Here is a 22,407-nt window from a genome sequence, read left to right on the forward strand (position 1 = left end):
TTGGCTGGGTCCTCGGAGCGCAGTAAGGTCGCCCAACCCTCCCAAGTGTTAAGGTGCTTCAGGCCCCGCGGCAGAGAATCCGCAGGGCAGAGGAAAAGGATATGATCAAGAGTGGCTTTGGGGTGGTGGCAGAGGGTACAGGCGGGGTCTGTGTGGACTTGGTGATAGCGCGAGCGTATATAAGGGAGGGTAGGGTGCGTGTTTGGAGGCGCCTCCAAAGTGTCTGAAAGTAATTGTTGAGGGAGGGATGGGATGGGGGGTAGAGCCGACGCTCGCCTTTGCAGGTCTGCGTCAGTTCACTGAATGAATGCATGCGCTCCCGAGAGAACCTTAGATCGGAAGCCGTCGGTGCCCGGTTGAGAGAACCTCGGGCTAAAGCATTGGCAGCCTCGTTTCCGGGATTCCCGGAGTGGGCAGGCACCCATATGAGCTCCATGTGGTGGGGCGGGAGTGCGGCGAGGGAGTTCAGTATGCGAATTGCAGGGACGTGAACTCTCGCGCGAGCAAAATTTAGTATGGCAGTTTTGGAGTCTGATAGTATACAACGGGCATCCGTGCGCGTGATGGCTAGGGCAATGGCGGCCTCTTGAGCCTCCTCCGAAGTGGCAATGGGGGATATGTGAAGAGTGGCAATCGGTTGTAGGGAGGGGTTCGTGATGGCTACAACCGCGTACTCGCCTGTGCCTGCGGCATCCACCCACACGACATCCGGTTCCGTGCCATAGTGTATGTGAAACGCCCGTGCGCGAGCTCTGCGGCGGGGTTCTTGGTAGGTGGGGTGCATGTTTTTGGGGAGAGGTTTAATAAATAGTTCGCGGTGAATACGGTGGGGGACCTGGAGCTGTGTGGGATCGTGACTGGTATCTTGATGCCGAGGGTGGTTAGGATGTGTCTGCCGGTGGTGGTTCTCGCGAGACGTATGTATTGTGTCTGTCGGTGGGCCTCGATAAGCTCACTTATCGTCTTGTGTAGGCTTAGCTGGAGCGGTTTTTCGGTTGAGGTATTTAGGGGTAGGTGTAGTGCTGTTTTAAATGCTGTTCGGATCATGGCATCCAGGGTGGAGATTTCTCTGGCTTGGAGGGTAAGGAAGCGTGAAGAGAAAGCGGCTGAGGACGAAGGCATGAATGAGACCACATAGGTCATGCTCCTTCATGCCCCGGTGGTGTGCAAAAACTCGGCGGATTAAGTGGGATATCGACATCGCCGTCTGCTTGAGTTTGTCGATGGTGAGAGCGTTTTTCCCGTTTTTCTGGATCTGGAGGCCCATTACCCAGAGAGTGTGTATCTCCGGGGTGTACCGGTTTTCGAGTGTCATGATTATGGGGGCTGTGGGGCAGTTTCGGGTTGTGGGGCGGAGTATTAGTAGCTCCGACTTCTCCGGAGAGCATGAGAGTCTGATACTCCGCGCATGTGTTTGAGTGAGGGTAGCTGCCGACTGCAGAGTATTGCCGAATGCAGGTGTACATACGTTCACCAATGTCCAAAGAGGAGAGCGCCGCTATGATTGCTTGATGGTCTAGGCGACCAAAGGCCTTGGAGAGATCCAAGGCGAGGACAGCTTTTGCGTGGCCTGGTATGAGGGGTTCGAAAATATCCTGTGTGAGCTGGAGTATGGTTTCCTGTGCCGACAGGTGGGGACGGAAACCCACCATGCTGTGCGGGTAGAGGTCTTGCTCCGCCATGTGTTGGGTGAGTCGGACGAGTGCGACATGCTCCAAAAGCTTGCCCAGGCATGACGTTAGTGAGATAGGACGATGATTTGTAGGTGTAAGGGGTTTGTGTGGGTTGTGTGTGAATAAGATTTTGGCGTGACGCCAGGATCGCGGAAGTGTGCCCTCATGCCAGCATGTGTCGAAGTACCTCGTGAGCTGGGCAATCGACTGATCGTCCAAATTGCGGAGCATGCTATTGGAGATACGGTCTACTCCAGAAAAGGAGTCAGGGCGGGGAGTCAGGAGGGCCGCTTTGACTTCTGCTTTCGTAATCTCCGCGTCAAGATTGGCAAGTTCCATTGCAGCACTGATAAGGAATTAGATGGCCTCCCCGCCATACTGTAGCTTGGGTAGGGTGAGGGTAGGTGGTTTGGGTAGGGAGTTCTGCGGCGTAGGTGGGTGGGATTGATGGGGGATTGGGTAGGTGCAGCGATGGAAGGGCCTGCTCTATTGTTTGGAGGCAGGTGTTGTAGCGTGCAAGACCCATCTCAAGAATGTGCACCATGCGCTTAAATCTCGCTTCAATTTGTTGCCCGAAGCGTTGGGACAGGTGGTCGATGAGGTGATTGAATTTGACCTCTAGACGCGCGTCCATTTCGGCGAGATGAGTGTCCATGCGGACCTCTAAGGATTGAAGGTCGGTCTGGGTGACGGGTGGGTGCTCTTGTACATTTTTTCCAGGGTGGGGTTGAGGTGGAGGTTTGGGAGTCCGATTGTTCCATGTTTTGAGTGGGTGTTTGAGGTAGCAGCGTAGGTTTCGTGGGAGGGACTATTGGCGGGAGCGGTAGAGGGGTGGAGGTGGGGTCTTGATGAGAGAGGTAAGACGACTCACTCTCAGGGCCTGGAGCTCCCAGTCACGGGGGCCGACCTGTGTGGGCGGGGGAGTTGAGGGCTTGCTGGTAGAGTTGAGTCTGTTGCCTGCTACTACTTTGTCCGCCCAGGAAAGTTGTGGAGACTCTTGGTCCTGGCGACGATGAGACGATGAGCGAGACTTGGAGCGACCGACGCTGGCGCGGTCCGCGTCTCGCTTCGGTGTGCGGGAGATGTGCTGGTGCGGTAAAGCGGGCGGTGAGCGGCGTCCCCTTTCTTTGCAACCTTTAGTACCCGTGATGTGGGCGCCTCCACAGACTATGCAGGCTGGGGAGCATGTCGGTGTGCCCTCTTGGGGGTGCGGCATACCGCATCTTGAACAGTTGTGCGTACGCTGAAGGGAACACACATCCGCGCGATTCCCTGGTTTTCTGGGGCTGTTTAACGTGCCCTGACGTTGAAGATCCCCAGGTGGTCGAAATTATTCCGGAGCCCTCCACTACAGCACCTCTTTCCCTCCCTCCTATATTCCTTCTCTTACGGCATGGTTCAGGTGTCCGCCGATATAAGACAGATCGGGAACAAAAACGCCTGTGGCTGCTGAGAACTTCCAAAAGCGACGTGGCCGCGGCGTGCGAACACCCAGTTTCTATTGCCCACATTTTAAGCTGGTCCTCGTTATCGTTTTCGTGATCTGCTTTACATCTTACCGGTACTCACCTCCGGGGCAGAAACGTAGAGGCTCATGAAAAGGGTTAAGCTTAAGTTAAGGACAACGCAGCGAACCATGGAAAGAAAACTATAGGTGTAACGTTAAGAGACCGGAAGCGGGCAGAGTGGGTGAGGAAACAAACGCGGGGTGATGACATCCTAGTCGAAATCAAAAGGAAGAAATGGGCTTGGGCAGGACATGTAATGCGAAGGCAAGATAGCCGCTGGTCCTTACCCGTAACGGAGTGGGTTCCAAGAGAAAAAGCGTGGCAGTGTGCGGCCGAAGAATAGGCGGGCGGAAGAGATTAAGAAGTTTGCACGAAAAGGGTGGATGCAGATGGCAAAGGACCGGGTTAATTAGAGAGACATGGGGGAAGCATTTTCTCTGCAGTGGGGTTTGTTCTTAGAGGCGAAACTAGACTCGAAAGCTGCCTACGCTTTCAGAGAATCTGAGCCATTTCCGAGAAATTAAGCCTATTAGCCGAAATTAGCGCAGCTGCCAACAGTTGACGTCTTTTCTTGTCTTACATCTGCAATTCACTCTCGCCCTACCATATGCTTTCTGTCCCGGTTAGCTCAGTTGTTAGAGCGACTGCTCCGGTGACGCGGTGGTCCCTGGTTCAAACCCCCGGCCGGGACGAACTTAACAGAAATTTCTGAGAAGGTTTTACAACAGCCTTCCTTTAAAGGACAAAGCTCCTGATGATGTCAATAAGTGCTTAAATCTACAAAAAACCGATGAGGTCCCAGGTTCAACGTATTCACTCCTGGGGCCAGGGCTCCGCACGTCCTCAGTGTCGGGAACAAAATGTTTCCTTCCACACACAACACGCTGTAGCTGGTTGCACCATTTTGACATTGGATCAGCGCCAGCTTCGGTACACGCAGGGAGCTGCAGGCTAACGTCAACGCGCCTTTTCTTCGTGCGGCGAAATTTCTGCGCATGACTTTCGGCTGACCTTATGCAAATGTACAAAGGCATCACTCATTTTTCTGAGAATTATCCATCGTGCCACAATGGGCTCGTGGGAGTCGCTTACATGAGTCGGCGTTATAGTGAGCTAGAGCATTTGATCACTGTACCGCGTTGTGGATGCAGTCTTTGGCTTGGCTTAAATGCGAATTCGCTACACATGGTAGTGACGATGATGCTTAAGCGCTCATAATGCAATGTAGATTCTGGTCTACTGATGTCCTGGTAGATTCTGGTCTACTAGAGCAAAAAGAGCCTTCACTGGTTTTTTTCTTTTTAGTCTATATGTGAATAAATTACGTGGTATATGCTGGCCTTTGGAGTAAAAGAACCAAGCCTTCAATGGTTTCTTTTAATTATTTCTCGCCTATATGTAAATAGATATATTCTGCTCTTTCTCTAGGATCCAATTCTTTTAATAGGTCTGATTTATACTGTTATGCCTGAGTGGGGCAGGAAGACGCAGTTTTACTGTTTCTTTTCACCCTGAAATTAAGCAGGTGGCATCCTCGCCCATTCCTAATGCGTACCACCCTCATACTGCCTGGATGGAAAGTGTGTCACAGTCATGCGGGTGTCACAGTTTACTGTCACGTAGAGAGAATGCACATCGTTGTACAGGGAATCCGTCAAAACTGGTTAAAAACGAAGACCGCACGAATTAACAACAATTGTACGTTCATGTATTCATCGTATTGCAAACAGTCCAGTCCTGTACAATAAATATTAGCCAACCAGCCCCCATTTTCGCCGTGTTAGAATGCACGTGATGACGTCGCCTCGGCAAGAACTTTGTTCATCACTTACACTGCGATACGGTTGAATGTATGACATAGAACCTGGATTTCCATGCCTCTTAGGTTGGTAATAAGGGAGTAATTACTCCACCCAACCGCTAACATACGCCTATAAAGAAAGGCTATTATAAAACATTCTCAGAAACTTCTCAGTTAAGTTCGTCCCGGTCGGGGGTTTGAACCTGGGACCACCGCGTAACCGGAGCAGTCGCTCTAGCAACTGAGCTAACCGGGACAGAAAGCATATGGTAGGGCGAGAGTGAATTGCAGATGTAAGACAAGAAAAGACGTCAACTGTTGGCAGCTGCGCTAATTTCAGCGAATAGGCTTAATTTCTCAGAAATGGCTCCGATTCTCTGAAAGCGTAGGCCGCTTTAGTGTCTAGTTTCGCCTCCACGGCTAGGTCCGCGGAGGTATTCCTAGAATCCGCCCGGCTTTCCCAGTGGATTGGAAGTTACGAAGTCGAAACCCTCCCTTTATTCTTACGCGGTGGAACATTCTCCTTTCTGGAAGTCATATCTGTAAAACAACCGCCAACCTAAAACCATACAAAGTAAAAAAAAATCTTTTTTATTGAAATGAATTTGCTAGGCAGGTCTCGTGTCAAGATGCTTCGGTAGATGACGCCAGCTACCCCATCAATGCCTAGTTTCCTCTTCACTGTTTTTAGGCTACCTCCGTTCTTTATAGCATGCTCGATTCTCTCCATATTAAACTTCCTTATGTCGGCTACCTTGCGCTTATTTATTAACTTTGATATCTCCGTTAGTTCTATTCTATCGGTAGGGTTAGATGCCCTCATGTTTTGGCGCTTCTTAATCAGATCTTTCGTTACCTGAGATAGCTTCCCGGTATCCTTTCGAACTGTCTTACCGCCTACTTCTACTGCGCACTCCGTAATTATTGATGTCAGATTATCGTGCATTGAATGAACATCAAGATCATCTTCCTCAGTTAAAGCCGAATATTGGTTTTGCAGCGCTATCCTAAACTCCTGTGCTTTCCCTCTTACGGCTAACTCGTTAATGGTCTTCCTCTTCACTAGCTTCTTCCGTTCCCTCTTCAAGTCTAAGCTAATTCTAGACCTTACCATTCTAGGTAAAAACCATAGGTAAAAACCAGATGTATGCATTAAGAGACAAACAGGGCAATGTCATTAACAATATGGATAAGATAGTTAACATAGCCGAAGAGTTCTACACAGACCTGTACAGTAGCCAATGTAATCAGAGTGCTAATGAGAAAGACAGCAGTGCAGAGCAATGCGTCATCCCGCCAGTAACGAAAGATGAAGTAAAGAAAGCCTTAGAAGCAATGAAAAGGGGGAAAGCAGCTGGGGAAGATCGGGTAACAGCAGATCTGTTGAAGGATGGAGGGGACATCGTGCTTGAAAAACTAGCCACCCTGTATACGCAATGCCTTATGACCTCGACTGTACCAGAAGCTTGGAAGAATGCAAACATTATCTTAATTCATAAGAAGGGAGACGCCAAGGACAGCATAATCTTACCGGTACTCACCTATGGGGCAGAAACGTGGAGGCTAACGAAAAGAGTTCAGCTTAAGTTAAGGACAACGCAGCGAGCCATGGAAAGAAAAATGATAGGTGTAACGTTAAGAGATCGGAAGCGGGCAGAGTGGGTGAGGGAACAGACACGGGTTAATGACATCCTAATCGAAATCAAGAGAAAGAAATGGGCTTGGGCAGGGCATGTAATTCGAAGGCAAGATAACCGCTGGTCCTTAAGGGTAACGGAGTGGATTCCAAGAGAAAGTAAGCGTAGCAGGGGGCGGCAGAAAGTTAGGTGGGCGGATGAGATTAAGAAGTTTGCAGGCAAAGGGTGGATGCAGCTGGCAAAGGATAGGGTTAATTGGAGAGACATGGGAGAGGCCTTTGCCCTGCAGTGGGTGTAGTAAGGCTGATGATGATGATGATGATGATGATGATGATGATGACCCCATCAATGGGCTGTAGCTATCGAGCATAAAAGCGCAGACCATAAAGGCGCACGTACCGTCCTATGGCAGAATTATTTGACGGCGTGACAAAGTTACGGAGGCTCCAGGGACCCCGGAACAGTGGTGGAAAGGAGGGAAATCGCCCCCCCCCCACCATTTTTCTAGAGGAGGCAGCGCCTCGCCCCCTAGGTGTCTCCAATTTCTTGCACTTGGATCAAATTTCTGACAATTGAAACACTTCAGTGCTTGGAATCTTTTCATGCAAACACAATTGGACTGAGCTATTTGGTTTCGTAGCCAGTTGTGAACATTTCGTATATTACTAACGTAAAACAGCCATGTCCCAACAGAAGTGGACTGTCTGTCCTGTGTACATGATCACGATTAGCAGAATTTAAACAAATTATGCAGAAAATTTTTATGCAACTGACCACTCCTCGTTTGTAATGCTTCCCGTCTATAAAGCGTCCCGTTCCACTTCATTTTATATTGTCGTGGATCTTGGCACTGTTTTTTCGTTCGCACTCAAACCCGCCGGCATGCGGCTTTATCATTTTGCTTTGTGACGCCAGATGCGACCAGACTTATCTCCATTGATCGTGGCCAGGTGCAAATGCTTCCAAATTTTTCCAGATTGTTGTAGTTGCTTTTAGTTCATTATCTCAAAGGTTCCTTGCCTCCTTTAATTTGACCGTGGCCAAGAACTGCAAGCATTCAGTTCTATGACCACCGAGCACGCTTGTGGGTATCACCGCCGTAGAGGCATTCAGTTCTTATTGGGCGCGTGTCAGCCCCTTAAACAGTTTCTTTTGAAAGTTTTTTCGTTGCCTTCCTGACTGCGGAAGTGTCGTCACCACGTTGTTGGTTTGGTTTATTGGGGTTTAACGTCCCAAAGCAATTCAGGCTATGAGGGACGCCGTAGTGGAGGGCTTCGGAAATTTCGACCACCTGGGGTTCTTTAACGCGCACTGACATCGCACAGTACACGGGCCTCTAGAATTTTGCCTCCATCGAAATTCGACCACCGCGGCCGGGTCGAGCCCGCGTCTTTCGGGTCAGTAGCCGAGCGCCATAACCCCTGAGCGACCGCGGCGGTTCGTCACCACATTGTGACAATTTGCATCAACCTTTGAACATTGAAAAATAAAAATTTATGTAAATGAGCATTACATAACTAGCAAAATAAGCTCGAAGTCTTGCACCCCCCCCCCCCCCCTACCAATCAAAAACAAGTTCCGGAGTCCCTGGCAGGCTCCCCATATAGCCTTCCCTTCATTGTCAAAACAGGCTGTCATTGAGTGTAATCACATTCCGGGGCCTTATCTACGGCCTCGTCTTCTGCATTAATGTTTGACTTCTTGCTTTGCATTTGAGGAAAGGAGATGTAAAGTGTATGTGACAAAAAGGTTATTTATTCAGTAGAGAACGCTACATCTCGCTACATCTCGATACATCACTGACACATCTTGCGCTACCTCTTTACGTGGTCGACTGCGACCTGGCTTCACTCCTTGGTGCGGTAGTGCAAATCCCGTAGGCTTCTGCGGTCTCTACGTTGACGCATCTTGCGCTACTGCTTTACGTGGTCGGCTTCGACGTGGCTTCAATCCTTGCTGCGGTAGTGCAAGTCTCGTAGGCTTCTGCGGTCTCGACGCTTACGTATCTTGCGCTACTGCTTTACGTGGTCGACGTCGGCCCCGTTTCACTCCTCCTTCCAGCGGCGTACCCTCCGTTGTGTTTCGCGGTCGTACCGTTGGCGCACTTCCATCTGCCTTTAAGCGTGGCCGTTCTAGGCCCAGCTTGAATCCTTCTTTACCCTCCGTCGTGCCCAGCGGCTTGCATGTGTGGCGCCTGAGCTTGGTGACGTCCTCGGCACCAGCCCCACACCGCGGGCAGTGCAGCGGGTACCGGCGGAAGTGTATGATCTGCTCGTGCCTCCTTGCATGGAGGCGTTGCCTGAACCTCTTGACACACTGGCCGCACTCGTAGGGCTTCTCACCAGTGTGAATCTTCATGTGAACCTTGAGATTTCCCGGCTGGGAGAACCTCTTCTGACACAAATTGCACACTGAGTTTTCCTTGTCAACGTGGGTACGCTCGTGCCTGATGATATGAGCCCTGCGTACATGAAGGGCAAGGATAAGCAGAATTACCACACGACTACGAAATTCTGCTCCCGATGCCTCCGTTACTAGGCACCTTTAGCATATCATCTACCTTGTTACCGTTACCGGTACCGTAGTACCGGGAGCCCGCGCAGCCAATGCACATTCGCATATTGCTTTGACGGCCCCAGTTGGAACCAGGTACCCGGCAGCTGCGCGTGCGCATGCAGCATCAGGACTAATCAGCGCGTGCTCACCGGCGGTGGGCGGGCTCCCGGTGATTCAGCAACAGTTACAAGGTAGACGGTAGGCTAAATGTGTCTAGTTATGTCTGCACATCCCTTCCAAGGATATGGTTTTGCCAATGATGTTCACACCTTCATCTATACCACTGACGCTGGTGCCAGGCGCATCTTTGCCTGTTTCTGAAGTAGCTCTTCTGCATGAGCGAACGTCTCCTATTGACGTTTCGTTCCTAGGTCCTCGCTAAGGGAACCTTGGTAGACCCGTACTTCAGTTGTAATGTGAGCGACTCAGGAGTAATGCTAATCAGGCTTATTGAGGAGTGTCTGAGGCGCCACTGCTCAGTTCAGCTCTGCAAGTATTGAAACACACACGCGCCATGTCACGCTCAATTCTTAAGCGTCCAATAAAGGTCGGTGCTTATGAGGGGCTGGCTACGAGGCGACCAGATTTCGCGGGCGGCTCGTACACGTGCGCCAGTCCTCGTGAGAGGCCGCTGCCAAAAGCACCAGCAGGGGCGTTTCGTACACGGGAGATTCCGACCGCGGCGGCTGCGTTTTTATGGAGGAAAAACGCTAAGGCGCCCGTGTGCTGTGCGATGTCAGTGCACGTTAAAGATCCCCAGATGGTCGAAATTATTCCGGAGCCCTCCACTACTGCACCTCATTCTTCATTTCTTCTTTCACTCCCTTCCTTATCCCTTCCCTAACGGCGCGGTTCAGGTGTCCAACGATATATGAGACAGATACTGCGCCATTTCCTTTCCCCCAAAAACCAATTATTATTATTATAGATTCACTCCATTCTGACACCGCAAGAGCGGCTTCGACCTACCAATTTCCATACAGCGGAGGCAGCAAATAACGGCCGCGGTTATAACGAACACTCGCTTATTACGAATGAAGGCGGCGCTATAGCAAAAATGTGTATAAGAAAAATGGCACCGCGTCTCAGATATAACGAACGACTGCAGCTGTGCAACTCGGTTAGGACGAACAAGGAGGCGCCGTGAACTCGACCCCGATGTCTAAAAACTCGCGCTTCCCGTGACCGCAGATGGCGAACAGCGCCACCCAGCCCCGGTGACATCGCTCTGGAGAGAACTTCGAGACACAAAAAAGCAACAAACGGCAGCATTAAAACTACAAAAACTCGCCGGCGAAGCGCGCGCCGGCGGGTTAACGCATACAACGCTCATCACTGCGTAAGGCTGTGCCGGCTGGGCAAAGCCTCTAAAGTGCAAGTGATATTAGAGCGGGGTCGGCAATCAACCAATGGTAGCGATTAGAGAAGTTTGAATAGCAGTCACGTGACATGCCTAGCTTGCCCAGCCGGTCACGTGGCGTCACCAGCCCAATCGGCTCTCCACATTCTGCGCTGCCACCGTAAGTAGACAATGCCAAGACTGTGCAGTTGATACGTTCTGCGAGTATTTGCGCTAGTTTCATGGCCGTATAGACCCAGGCATGGCAGACGACGGTGACGCACCTGGTGTTTGTGGCAACGTGTCGTTATTGAGCAGCTGGCCAGCATGGGTGACTTCGTTAACGCCGACATCACTGAGCCACGAACTGATGAAGCACTGACGCGAAGTACGAGCACTCCCAGACTGTTAGGAACATTATGAAGACCACGACGCGGAGGTCGACCTATTGCCACCAGCCTTGAACGCTTCAACCTTAATTAGATATGTCGCATCCCTAAAGCAGATTGTTGGCGGCAAGGTTCTCGGCGGGGAGCACATGAACCCCGTGGACAGCTGAGAATGCACTTTGATAGGGCTTACTTTAAAGTATCAGGCGCACGTAACTAACAAACTATATCTATTGTTTGTCTGATTTTATAATTTGGGTGTAATACTAGAAGTTCACTCACTACAAACATCGGATACAGCGAACACAATCAGGGCGACCGTGAGGCACGTTTGGACTGTAATTGTTAGCTTGCTGTAAAAAAGCGGGCACTGTTTCTTGATGGAAAATGAACACAAAGCGAGCACAACAAGCACGAAAGGACACTTTCGAGTGGGTTACTGCTACTAGTGATGCTGATGACTGCGTTGTGCTTTGTCCGAAAATCGTTGCATTCGAGCGTTCATTGTGTACTTGTACGGCGACTTCACGATTTGTGCTTTTATAACATATGTACGCCTTGAAAAGGTGGCTCGGCATCAGAAAGGGCATTTCTCATGCTAACTAGCCACAATGGCGTCAAGCAAGAAACGGCGCCATAAAACGATTTAAGGCCTACCTGCCACTGCTCGTGTAGGTGCAGTACGCGCAGCTGCAGATTCCCTGCGTCCTATGCCGGTGTTTCCACCGGGTATGCATTTATAAGTTGTATTGTATAAAGAAGAGGCCTCCGCACTTCTCACAGGCGAGGAACACGCTGTGCAAGGGAACGATATTGACGTCCTCTGAAAAAGAACCGAGCAGTGGGAGGAGCGAATGAGCACATGTGGAGTGAAGAACTGTCCAGAGAATTCAGTGTTCTTAATGAGTACTGTCGAAGAAAGGGAAAGGCCATCAGTAGTACTTTTTCACATCAGTTCCTTTGTATCAATTCTGTGCATGGTAGTCTCCTTAAGATAGTAAATGAATAGTACACCAATAAACTGAATAGTAAAGATATTAAAATCGCACTCATATCACTTAATCAAAAACTAGAACGGCTGGTGACCCTGGCAGGAAAAACTGAGAGCATGAAAGAGAGTCCTAACTTCATATCTAAGAAGTTCGATGAATTTGAGCAAAAGTTTTGCCATCAAGAGGCTGACATTGAAGACCTAAAAAGAGGATGACTGAGTTTGAAGAAAAAGATGGCCTGATAGAGGTAGCCCAAGCCCAGTTGGAAATGGACATACATCACCTCGAATTCAGGAGCAGGCAGCTGAACTTAGAAATGGATGGAATAAAAGAAGCACACGATGAGGACCTGACGGCCACATTGAATAACGTTGATGATAAACTTCGAGTGCCTCACTTGACGGAACAGGAAATTGCACACGTTCATCGACTCCCAGCCAAACGTGATAAGGTGTTAGGCATCATTGTGCATTTCATGAGGCAAGCGATAAGAAAAAACTGGATTAAGAATAAGAAAAACCTTAAGGAAAGCGATCAACCCATTTTCTTGCAGGAAAACTTAACATGCCGAAACAGAGAACTCCTTCAAGCAACGAAAGACTGCGGCAAAGATAAAGGCTATAAGTTTACTTGGTATGTCAACGGAAAGATTTTCTTCACAAAAAGTGAAGGAATGAGTGCCATTCATGTGAGGGGAAAGAGCGACATAGGGTCAGTTATAGCATTTTTGATCTTATCTTTCGTGTTTTCTTCTTGAAACATAACCAAAATGCATCACATGTGTTATTACCTGCCCAGCGACCTGAACCGCACTGCTTCGTGTGTTGCGCCGACATCGCTTAAAGCTGTTCACTTGAATGGACGTTCTGTAAAAAAACAAGACAATGTGTTTAGAGGAATTCTTTGGTGAATTCTTTGGTGAGAGTGGGCGTGAGAACAGCACCAGGATGAGGCCACCTAATCCGCTCTGCTTCTTCGTCCAGGTTACGGCATGGGCTCTGTTCAGCAATGCGCCGCTATCGTCACCTACCCATGAGATCAGCAAGCTGCCCTGCCACTTCAACGACACTTGTGATGCCGTATGCCCGCAAGACAGGCACATTTTCATCGCCGTCCCTCCTTCGCATGAAAGATCCAGATCAACAGCGACATCATTTGCTGCCTATATGAACAGCTGGCGGGCCCCCGGCGCCCTTAGTGGACGTGAGAACAGCACCAGGATGCGGCCACCTAATCCGCTGTGCTTCTTCGTCCAGGTTACGGCATGGGCTCTGTTCAGCAATGCGCCGCTATCGTCACCTACCCATGAGATCAGCAAGCTGCCCTGCCACTTCAACGACACTTGTGATGCCGCATGCCCGCAAGACAGGCACATTTTCATCGCCGTCCCTCCATCGCATGAAAGATCCAGATCAACAGCGACATCATTTGCTGCCTATATGGACAGCTGGCGGGCCCCCGGCGCCCTTAGTGGGCGTGAGAACAGCACCAGGATGCGGCCACCTAATCCGCTCTGCTTCTTCGTCCAGGTTACGGCATGGGCTCTGTTCAGCAATGCGCCGCTATCGTCACCTACCCATGAGATCAGCAAGCTGCCCTGCCACTTCAACGACACTTGTGATGCCGCATGCCCGCAAGACAGGCACATTTTCATCGCCGTCCCTCCATCGCATGAAAGATCCAGATCAACAGCGACATCATTTGCTGACTATATGGACAGCTGGCTTGCCCCCGGCGCCCTTAGTGGGCGTGAGAACAGCACCAGGATGCGGCCACCTAATCCGCTCTGCTTCTTCGTCCAGGTTACGGCATGGGCTCTGTTCAGCAATGCGCCGTTATCGTCACCTACCCATGAGATCAGCAAGCTGCCCTGCCACTTCAACGACACTTGTGATGCCGCATGCCCGCAAGACAGGCACATTTTCATCGCCGTCCCTCCATCGCATGAAAGATCCAGATCAACAGCGACATCATTTGCTGCCTATAGAACAGCTGGCGGGCCCCCGGCGCCCTTAGTGGGCGTGAGAACAGCACCAGAATGCGGCCACCTAATCCGCTCTGCTTCTTCGTCCAGGTTACGGCATGGGCTCTGTTCAGAAATGCGCCGCTATCGTCACCTACCCATGAGATCAGCAAGCTGCCCTGCCACTTCAACGACACTTGTAATGCCGCATGCCCGCAAGACAGGCACATTTTCATCGCCGTTCCTCCATCGCATGAAAGATCCAGATCAACAGCGACATCATTTGCTGCCTATAGAACAGCTGGCGGGCCCCCGGCGCCCTTAGTGGACGTGAGAACAGCACCAGGATGCGGCCACCTAATCCGCTCTGCTTCTTCGTCCAGGTTACGGCATGGGCTCTGTTCAGCAATGCGCCGCTATCGTCACCTACCCATGAGATCAGCAAGTTGCCCTGCCACTTCAACGACACTTGTAATGCCGCATGCCCGCAAGACAGGCACATTTTCATCGCCGTCCCTCCATCGCATGAAAGATCATGATCAACAGCGACATCATTTGCTGCCTATAGAACAGCTGGCGGGCCCCCGGTGCCCTTAGTGGGAGTGAGAACAGCACCAGAATGCGGCCACCTAATCCGCTCTGCTTCTTCGTCCAGGTTACGGCATGGGCTCTGTTCAGCAATGCGCCGCTATCGTCACCTACCCATGAGATCAGCAAGCTGCCCTGCCACTTCAACGACACTTGTAATGCCGCATGCCCGCAAGACAGGCACATTTTCATCGCCGTCCCTCCATCGCATGAAAGATCCAGATCAACAGCGACATCATTTGCTGCCTATATGGACAGCTGGCGGGCCCCCGGCGCCCTTAGTGGGAGTGAGAACAGCACCAGGATGCGGCCACCTAATCCGCTCTGCTTCTTCGTCCAGGTTACGGCATGGGCTCTGTTCAGCAATGCGCCGCTATCGTCACCTACCCATGAGATCAGCAAGCTGCCCTGCCACTTCAACGACACTTTGTAATGCCGCATGCCCGCAAGACAGGCACATTTTCATCGCCGTCCCTCCATCGCATGAAAGATCCAGATCAACAGCGACATCATTTGCTGCCTATATGAATAGCTGGCGGGCCCCCGGCGCCCTTAGTGGGCGTGAGAACAGCACCAGAATGCGGCCACCTAATCCGCTCTGCTTCTTCGTCCAGGTTACGGCATGGGCTCTGTTCAGCAATGCGCCGCTATCGTCACCTACCCATGAGATCAGCAAGCTGCCCTGCCACTTCAACGACACTTGTGATGCCGCATGCCCGCAAGACAGGCACATTTTCATCGCCGTCCCTCCATCGCATGAAAGATCCAGATCAACAGCGACATCATTTGCTGCCTATATGGACAGCTGGCGGGCCCCCGGCGCCCTTAGTGGGCGTGAGAACAGCACCAGGATGCGGCCACCTAATCCGCTCTGCTTCTTCGTCCAGGTTAGTTCTGTTACTTCCCTGTACGCTAAGAAATCTAATGACGTGTGCCTGTTGCTGTTCCCACGATCGGGAGTTTTGCTTTGTGTGTTCAGTGAATGCTTTGATATTGTAAACCAACTGCTGGCGTTGTCCGGGGACGTCGAGCTCAACCCTGGGCCTAACACGAGGCATCAGGTACAGGACTCTCTTCCTGACGTCCAGTCTAAGCAGTTGCAAGATATGTTTGCAATACTGGAGATTTTGAGCACGCGAACTGCGAAAATGCAACTGGACCAAAAGGCTTTCATAAAGTCTATTGATGATCTTAAGAAGTCCCAGCTGAAGTTAGAAGATTTGAGTGAAATGAACAAAAGATTAACTAACGTTGAGCGCAAAACTGTTACCATTGACGAAACCGAGAAGGAAGTACATCCTTTTCAGCAGTTAGTTGACCAACTCTCTAGTGAAAACTCTCAGCTGCGCGCGCGCCTGTCTGAACTTGAAGACAGGCAGCGACGCGATAACCTTCTGTTCTATGGCATACCTGACGCGCAATCAGAGTCCTGGGCTCAGTCAGAAGAAAAGCTAGTCAAGGTTCTTTCATCCTGCTTGGAAATTCCGTCCTCTGAAATTTTGATCGATACAGCGCACAGGCTCGGTGGGTTCACATCGGAAAAATGTCGACCAATTATTGTCAAATTTTCATCCTTCAAGGTAAAGCAGAGGATACTGCTTAACTGTTCTAAGCTCAAGGATGACAAAATTACGCTTAGCGAGGATTTTTCTTTCGCCACCCGTCACGCTAGAAAAAAACTGGTCGAATTTGGCAAATCCCAGCCGCTCACTTTCAAGCTTCGCTTCAATAAGCTTTACATAAAAAATAAATGCTACTCCTACAATCACTCTGATGACTCCGTTCATGAAATCCCAAGCGCCTTCCCGTTGCCAACCGACCGTTCTGAGGACCCTACGAATGATACCCACAGCGCCTCCGCGCCACCGACCGAACTTGTTACCAATTAGCACTGCGCGAGGGACAGTAGAACTAAGTCCCGGGCCATTACCCCACTATCTTTTTTGTTCACAAATATTCGCAGCATAATACCTAAACGAGATGATCTTTGTTCTGTAGTTGATGCTTGCGATGCTGACATTGTATGTCTTACTGAAACCTGGCTATCGGCGAAGATAGATAGCTGTGAACTTCTTACCTGTAAAAAGAGATATAACATTTATCGGTGCGACAGGGGTTCTAGATGTGGCGGAGGCGTGCTTGTAGCTGTTGCTGATACTGTTATGTCTTTTCAGATCCATTTTGTAAGCGCGTTGGAACTTGTACTGGTTGAAATTCGCACATGCTCTAGGAAAATGATAGTGGGCGTTTGCTATCGTCCGCCGTCTACCTCCCCCACCTTTGTAAACGATCTTCATGATGTCATTCATATGATTACAGTCCGTTATCCGAGCAGTCCCTTTATCTTATTGGGTGAATTTAATTTCCCTAACATAGTGTGGTCTAATGTGAGTTCTTATTGTGAACCTTTTTCAAGTGAATGCGACATGTTCTTGAATTTGTGCAGTGATTTTAACTTATCCCAGCTTGTAACGCAGGCAACTCGAATTTCACCTACTGCGTCTAATATCCTCAATCTGGTACTCACCACATCGCCTGATTTTTTCCAGCCCATATCATACTTGCCGGGGTTAAGTGATCACCTACTCCTTCATTTTGCTTTGACCTGCGCAGTTCCCCATCAACGTAACCACAGTAAATATATCCATGATTACAAAAATGCTGATTTTGATGCTATTAACCTTGAACAGTCTGTTTTTATAGAGCATTACTTGCTAAGCTTTCATGATCGCTGCGTGAATGCTAACTGGAGCCTGTTTAAAGAAAAAGTTGCTGCGCTCACTGAAAAATATGTTCCACGCTTAGTCATCACCTCTAACCGTCAATCACCATGGTTCACTAAATCGCTAAAACGACTCTGTAATAAGAAAAAACGCATGTTCCGCTCTGTAAAACTAACCGGTTCCCAAGAACGTTGGACTGCTTATCAGGCCGCGGCCCTTGAATATAAAAGTGCACTGAAGGATGCCAAAGATTTGTTTTTCAATGACACATTACCTTCCCTTTTAAAAAATAACCCTAGGCAATTTTGGAGCGTCGTTAACAAAAAAGACAATTCATCCATCAGCCTTAAAGACTCCAGTGACCAACTAATTCATCCTAATGAATGTGCAAATATTCTAAACAGTGTATTCGTTTCAGCTTTTTCCAAAAATCAGTGTTCGGTAACCCCTGCATATAACAGTACTTACTTTTTACCGATGGACTGTATTGTCTTTGATCCTGCTGGAGAGAAAAAAATAGTCGAAAAACAAAAGGTTTTTTCATCATGTGGTGTTGATAACATTAGTTCTAAGTTCTTGAAAGTATACAGCGCAATACTACTCTCTAACCTATTTCAGCAATCTCTTGAAACAGCATGTATACCTGATGACTGGAAGGTTGGGAAGGTGATTCCCTTGCATAAATCTGGTTATCAACATTCCCCGCATAATTATCGACCCATCTCACTTACCTGAATTCCGTGTAAAATCATGGAGCATGTTATTTACTCTCACCTTGCATCGTTCCTTGATTCTAATGCCTTTTTTACGGACAGTCAACATGAATTTCGGAAGTGGTTTTCTTGCGAAACACAGCTTTTAACCTTCACACATGATCTAAACTCATTCCTCGACAGGGGTTCCGTTGTCGACTGCATATTCCTCGATTTCTCAAAGGCGTTTGACAAGGTCTCTCATCAACTGCTTTTTTTTTACACTTAGTAAACTTAACCTCCACCCTAACGTTCTTAGGTGGCTGCATTCGTTTCTCACTAATCGTTCACAATTTGTCACCGCTAATAATGCTTCTTCCTTCACTTCTCCAGTTGGATCTGGAGTACCACAAGGCTCTGTTTTAGGACCCTTGCTTTTTCTTATATATATATCAATGACTTACCTGACAATCTATGTTCAACAATGAATCTTTTTGCTGATGACTGCGTCATATACCGCAAAATTAACAGTGACTCTGATATAGCTCTTCTTCAATCGGATATTGATCATGCTCTTGAATGGACTAACAAATGAAACATGGAACTAAACATAAAAAAGTGCAAGTACATGCGGGTTTCTCGTCGTAACACCACGTTGCCTTCATATCGTCTTAATAATTGCAGCCTTGAGTCTGTGCCTTTTTACAAATATTTAGGTGTCTTCATTTCCCATAATCTTTCTTGGAAAGTGCACATAGACTATGTAAGCAATCACGCTAACTGCATGCTGGGCTACATACGCAGTAACTTTAATCTTTCTTCTAGCTCCGTAAAACTGCTTCTCTACAAGTCGTTGGTTCGTAGTAAACTAGAATATGCTGCATCTATCTGGGACACCTATTAAGAGACACTAATATACCAACTCGAATCTATACAGAACCGTGCGGCCTGTTTCATTCTCTCGAATTATCACCGTAACTCTAGTGTCAGTGCCATGAAATCAAGGTTATCACTCCCACTACTGTCGCAACGTAGAAATATATCCCGCCTTTGTCTATTCCATAAGATTTACTACGATAACCCCATCCTTAAGAGAAAATTTATAACGCCACCTTGCAACGTTTCAGCTCGGATCGATCATCGTCATAAAGTTGGTATTCTTTCATGCCAAACAAACCACTTTTACAACTCATTCATCCCCAGCACATTGGCATAATGGAATCACCTTCCCCGATTGGTCGTCGAAATAAGTGACCATTCTGTGTTTAAATCGCCTTTAACTAACTTTATGGTAACATAGTACATGTAATTCTTGCGCCCTGCCGTTTATTCTTTTCAGCTTATGTGGTAGTTCAAACAGACCTGGTCTGCGTGGTATGCTTGTTTGCGTGGTATGCTTACTTTTATGCTTACTTTTATTCTTTGCTTATAATTTCGTGTTAAATGACTGTTAATTTGTTTGATTGTATTTGCTCTAACCTACTGATTTGCGCGAGCCATATTTTTGTTCACATTTTTGTGTTACTTGTGACTGCTGTTCCTTTGTTAGTTTGTCTATTGTACCCCACTCCCCTCTGTAATGCCCTCGGGCCCTGAGGGTACTGAAATAAATAAATAAATAAATAAATAAATAAATAAATTTTCGTTCCCTTTTTCTCTGATCATGCTCAGTGAAACATGGAGCACAAATGATTTTGACATTTTTAGGATGACCAACTATACAACTTGCTACTTGAAACCCTCTGGTCTCCGTCGGGGTGGAGTAGCATTATTGGTGTCTAATGACATTGAACGCGAAAAAGTGGACTCATATAGTCTACTTACTGATGATTTTGAGGTCCTATTTGTCTGTACCGACAGGTTCGTGTTTTCGGTTTGCTATCGTCCTCCGAAGGGAAATGTGGTTAAATTTTTTGAAATTGCACGACTGCTTTGTTTCGTTTATAACAGACGGCAAATACACTCTAATAGCTGGAGGGGATTTTAATATTGATACGTTGAGGGACAATTATTTGGTTAAAGACTTTAACACTGTCTTGGCATTGAATGGCTTCATTAACCTTGTAACCGCTCCAACTAGAATTACACAAGCAACCGAGTCTCTTCTCGGTCTGCTGATTACGAACTCCCCCCAACCAATAGCTGACAGAGGAGTAATATCATGTGCACTCAGTGACCATCTTCCAGTGTTTGTATGTATGTATAGGACTGGACCGGTAAAGTACCGAAAGGAAAAAGCTATGTAGTAATATATAACTAATGCTACGCTCAATTTATTTCAAAGTGCACTGCCACAAGTTAAGTAGAATATCACTGACAATACCAGTGACGTAACTGAGGCTTACAATAAGTTTCTCTAAGTATTTACGCAACTATAACATTAATTCTTCCCATTAAAAGTGCGTGGAAAAAACGTAAAACTCGCAAACCCTGGATAATATCTGAGTTACACCATGAAATTAAACTGAAAGAAAAGCTCTACGGGATCTTTTTAAACACATGTCGAGCAGATGACTTCAGTAAGTTTAAGAAATAGAGGAATAGGTTAACGTATGACACGCACAGTATACCACGCGGCATTTCTCGAAGTTAAAAATGGTCGCCACGATTTGCAGTCGTCAAGATTAAGTTGCTTACTAAGGCGCGAGCAACCGCACCCTGCCCCACGAATATTAAGGCTTGATGATAAAGATATATTTATAACCTGAGTCTTAGTGTTCTACACATTGGCCGGGCAAGCTTACCGGCCAGGTGCAGCCGCCATTTTCGATGCAGTACACCTTGACCCCGTGATACGGGCCGAAGTGCAGTCCCTTGGGCAGCGCCTTCAACGTGAACACTCCAAGCGGGGCACCCTTGACTGTCGAATTACCTGAGGTCAGTAACTCGAGCGGGCTCTTACCGACGAGACTGGCGTCTCCCGATTTCACCTGCGTATATTATTCCGCCGTGTTCACCAGCCGCTCCACTGCAGAGTGGCGGCTAGAGCATACAGGTTAAATTTTACAGCGCTGGCTGTTAAAGACGGATTGAAGTGTTTCGCGCCGTAATTGCAGTCGTCGTCGTCATCCCGGCGCGAATTTGCGATTAAGTGTCCGGTAGCCCCCCCCCCCCCCCCCCCCTTCAAAAAAAAAAATAAACATACGCGTGAAAATGGGTTGACTCGTGCAGCCCGCCAGAAGAGTGAAGTTGGCGTTTCTGAAGTGTGGTACAGATAGCTGCACCGGCCGAAGCTTGTGTCCACCAAAAACGCATGAAAACGCTTACACGGAGTGGTGATTAAGTATATATAACACATAAATTGACGTGCATTATGATTTGTCGGGTGATTTCGAACGCACATGACGTGATCAATTTTTGGACTGAGTATTGAGTTCAAGCAGGTATCGCTGTTTTCTAAATGTACTTGACATTTTTTTTCAAGATTTATACGATTTACATCGTGCATATCCCGAAAAAGCAACCAAAATACAGTCGAACCTCGTTACAACGAAATTCTTTATAACAAAACAACGGATATAACAAAGCAATGACGATTCCAGTTGGAACTTCGGTCAACATGGGCTATACTGAAACTATGGCTATAACGAAGTAACCACCGAGCCCTTCAACGTCGTTTACAACTAGGTTCAACTGTATGCCCATCCGCTCCATACTCTACATGCTCCACATGCTCCATCCGCTGATACAAGCCGAATGAGTGACAAGGCATGCTTCAAAAATAGTGTTTTTTTTTCGAACAGATGCATGCATCCCGTAAACGTCTGCCGCCGATAGCAAAATGTTCTAACCACGTACCAGAAACATTCTTCATACTGAAAGCAACCTTCCGCCGCTTTGCAGAGAAAAACGACCATCCGGCCCCCGACCCCACCCACACCACTAAAGTGTGTTGAGGAACGTCGGTCACCTGATGGGCGGTCGCCGCTACATAGGAAAGGAATTCCCTCCGATGTGAGTACATAACAAGGACATGCTTCACATCTTCATGAGCAACGGCGTGCTGTTTTCTCGTGCTGTTCTTCCCGTGAGGATGGCTCTTCGGACAGGTCCCGACCGCTGCTCACAGGAGCCTCCCAGTGGTCCGGAAGCGCATCGGCGGAACTCGAAGGCGGGCTTTCTCCGTGAGTCTCCCAACCGGCCTCGAATGCCTGCGTTAGGCACGCATGCATAGAGTGGCAAGAAGCAATGTTTGCTTTCAAAAGACCAGGGATGGCGATCGCTGGTAGTTGTAGGTTTACGGGGCAGCGAGGTTTAAAAGTTGTTTTTAGACATGATGTTGGGCTGGAAGGTTCATAGTGATTGCAAAAAATCTGCGTGAAGATGATGGTACAAGAAAAGAGAGGTGTGTCCGTTTCTGTGTCTCTTTTCGTCCCGTCGTCTTCGTGCAGTTTTTTGGGCAAGTAACGTTGCAGCCTCTGCATCAAGGTGAATCAAGTTCCAAGAGATTAAATGGCTTGCCCTGCTTCAGAAACCACTTCCTACATGTGGCATGTTACCCAGAAGTTCTACGGGAGACTTAGAACGGTGATGGTTTGAGCTAGTG

The 22,407-nt window shown here is 48.4% G+C and overlaps 1 protein-coding gene and 1 long non-coding RNA gene across 2 annotated transcripts; both read left to right on the plus strand.

Moving 5' to 3' along the window:
• Positions 1 to 15,211: 15,211 nt before the first annotated feature.
• Positions 15,212 to 21,767, plus strand: LOC144132847 (uncharacterized). Its single transcript, XR_013314947.1, has 3 exons — positions 15,212 to 15,333; positions 20,637 to 20,738; positions 21,705 to 21,767. It is a non-coding gene; the product is annotated as an uncharacterized LOC144132847 (long non-coding RNA).
• On the plus strand, positions 15,371 to 16,338 carry LOC144115695 (uncharacterized). Its single transcript, XM_077650168.1, has 2 exons — positions 15,371 to 15,375; positions 15,426 to 16,338. Exons 1-2 carry the CDS (start codon positions 15,371 to 15,373, stop codon positions 16,333 to 16,335), a joined length of 915 nt encoding a protein of 304 aa, XP_077506294.1. The 3' UTR covers positions 16,336 to 16,338.
• Positions 21,768 to 22,407: the final 640 nt, after the last annotated feature.

The sequence above is a fragment of the Amblyomma americanum genome, chromosome 1 (assembly GCF_052857255.1).
Source record: "Amblyomma americanum isolate KBUSLIRL-KWMA chromosome 1, ASM5285725v1, whole genome shotgun sequence".
Taxonomy (NCBI): Eukaryota; Metazoa; Arthropoda; class Arachnida; order Ixodida; family Ixodidae; genus Amblyomma; species Amblyomma americanum.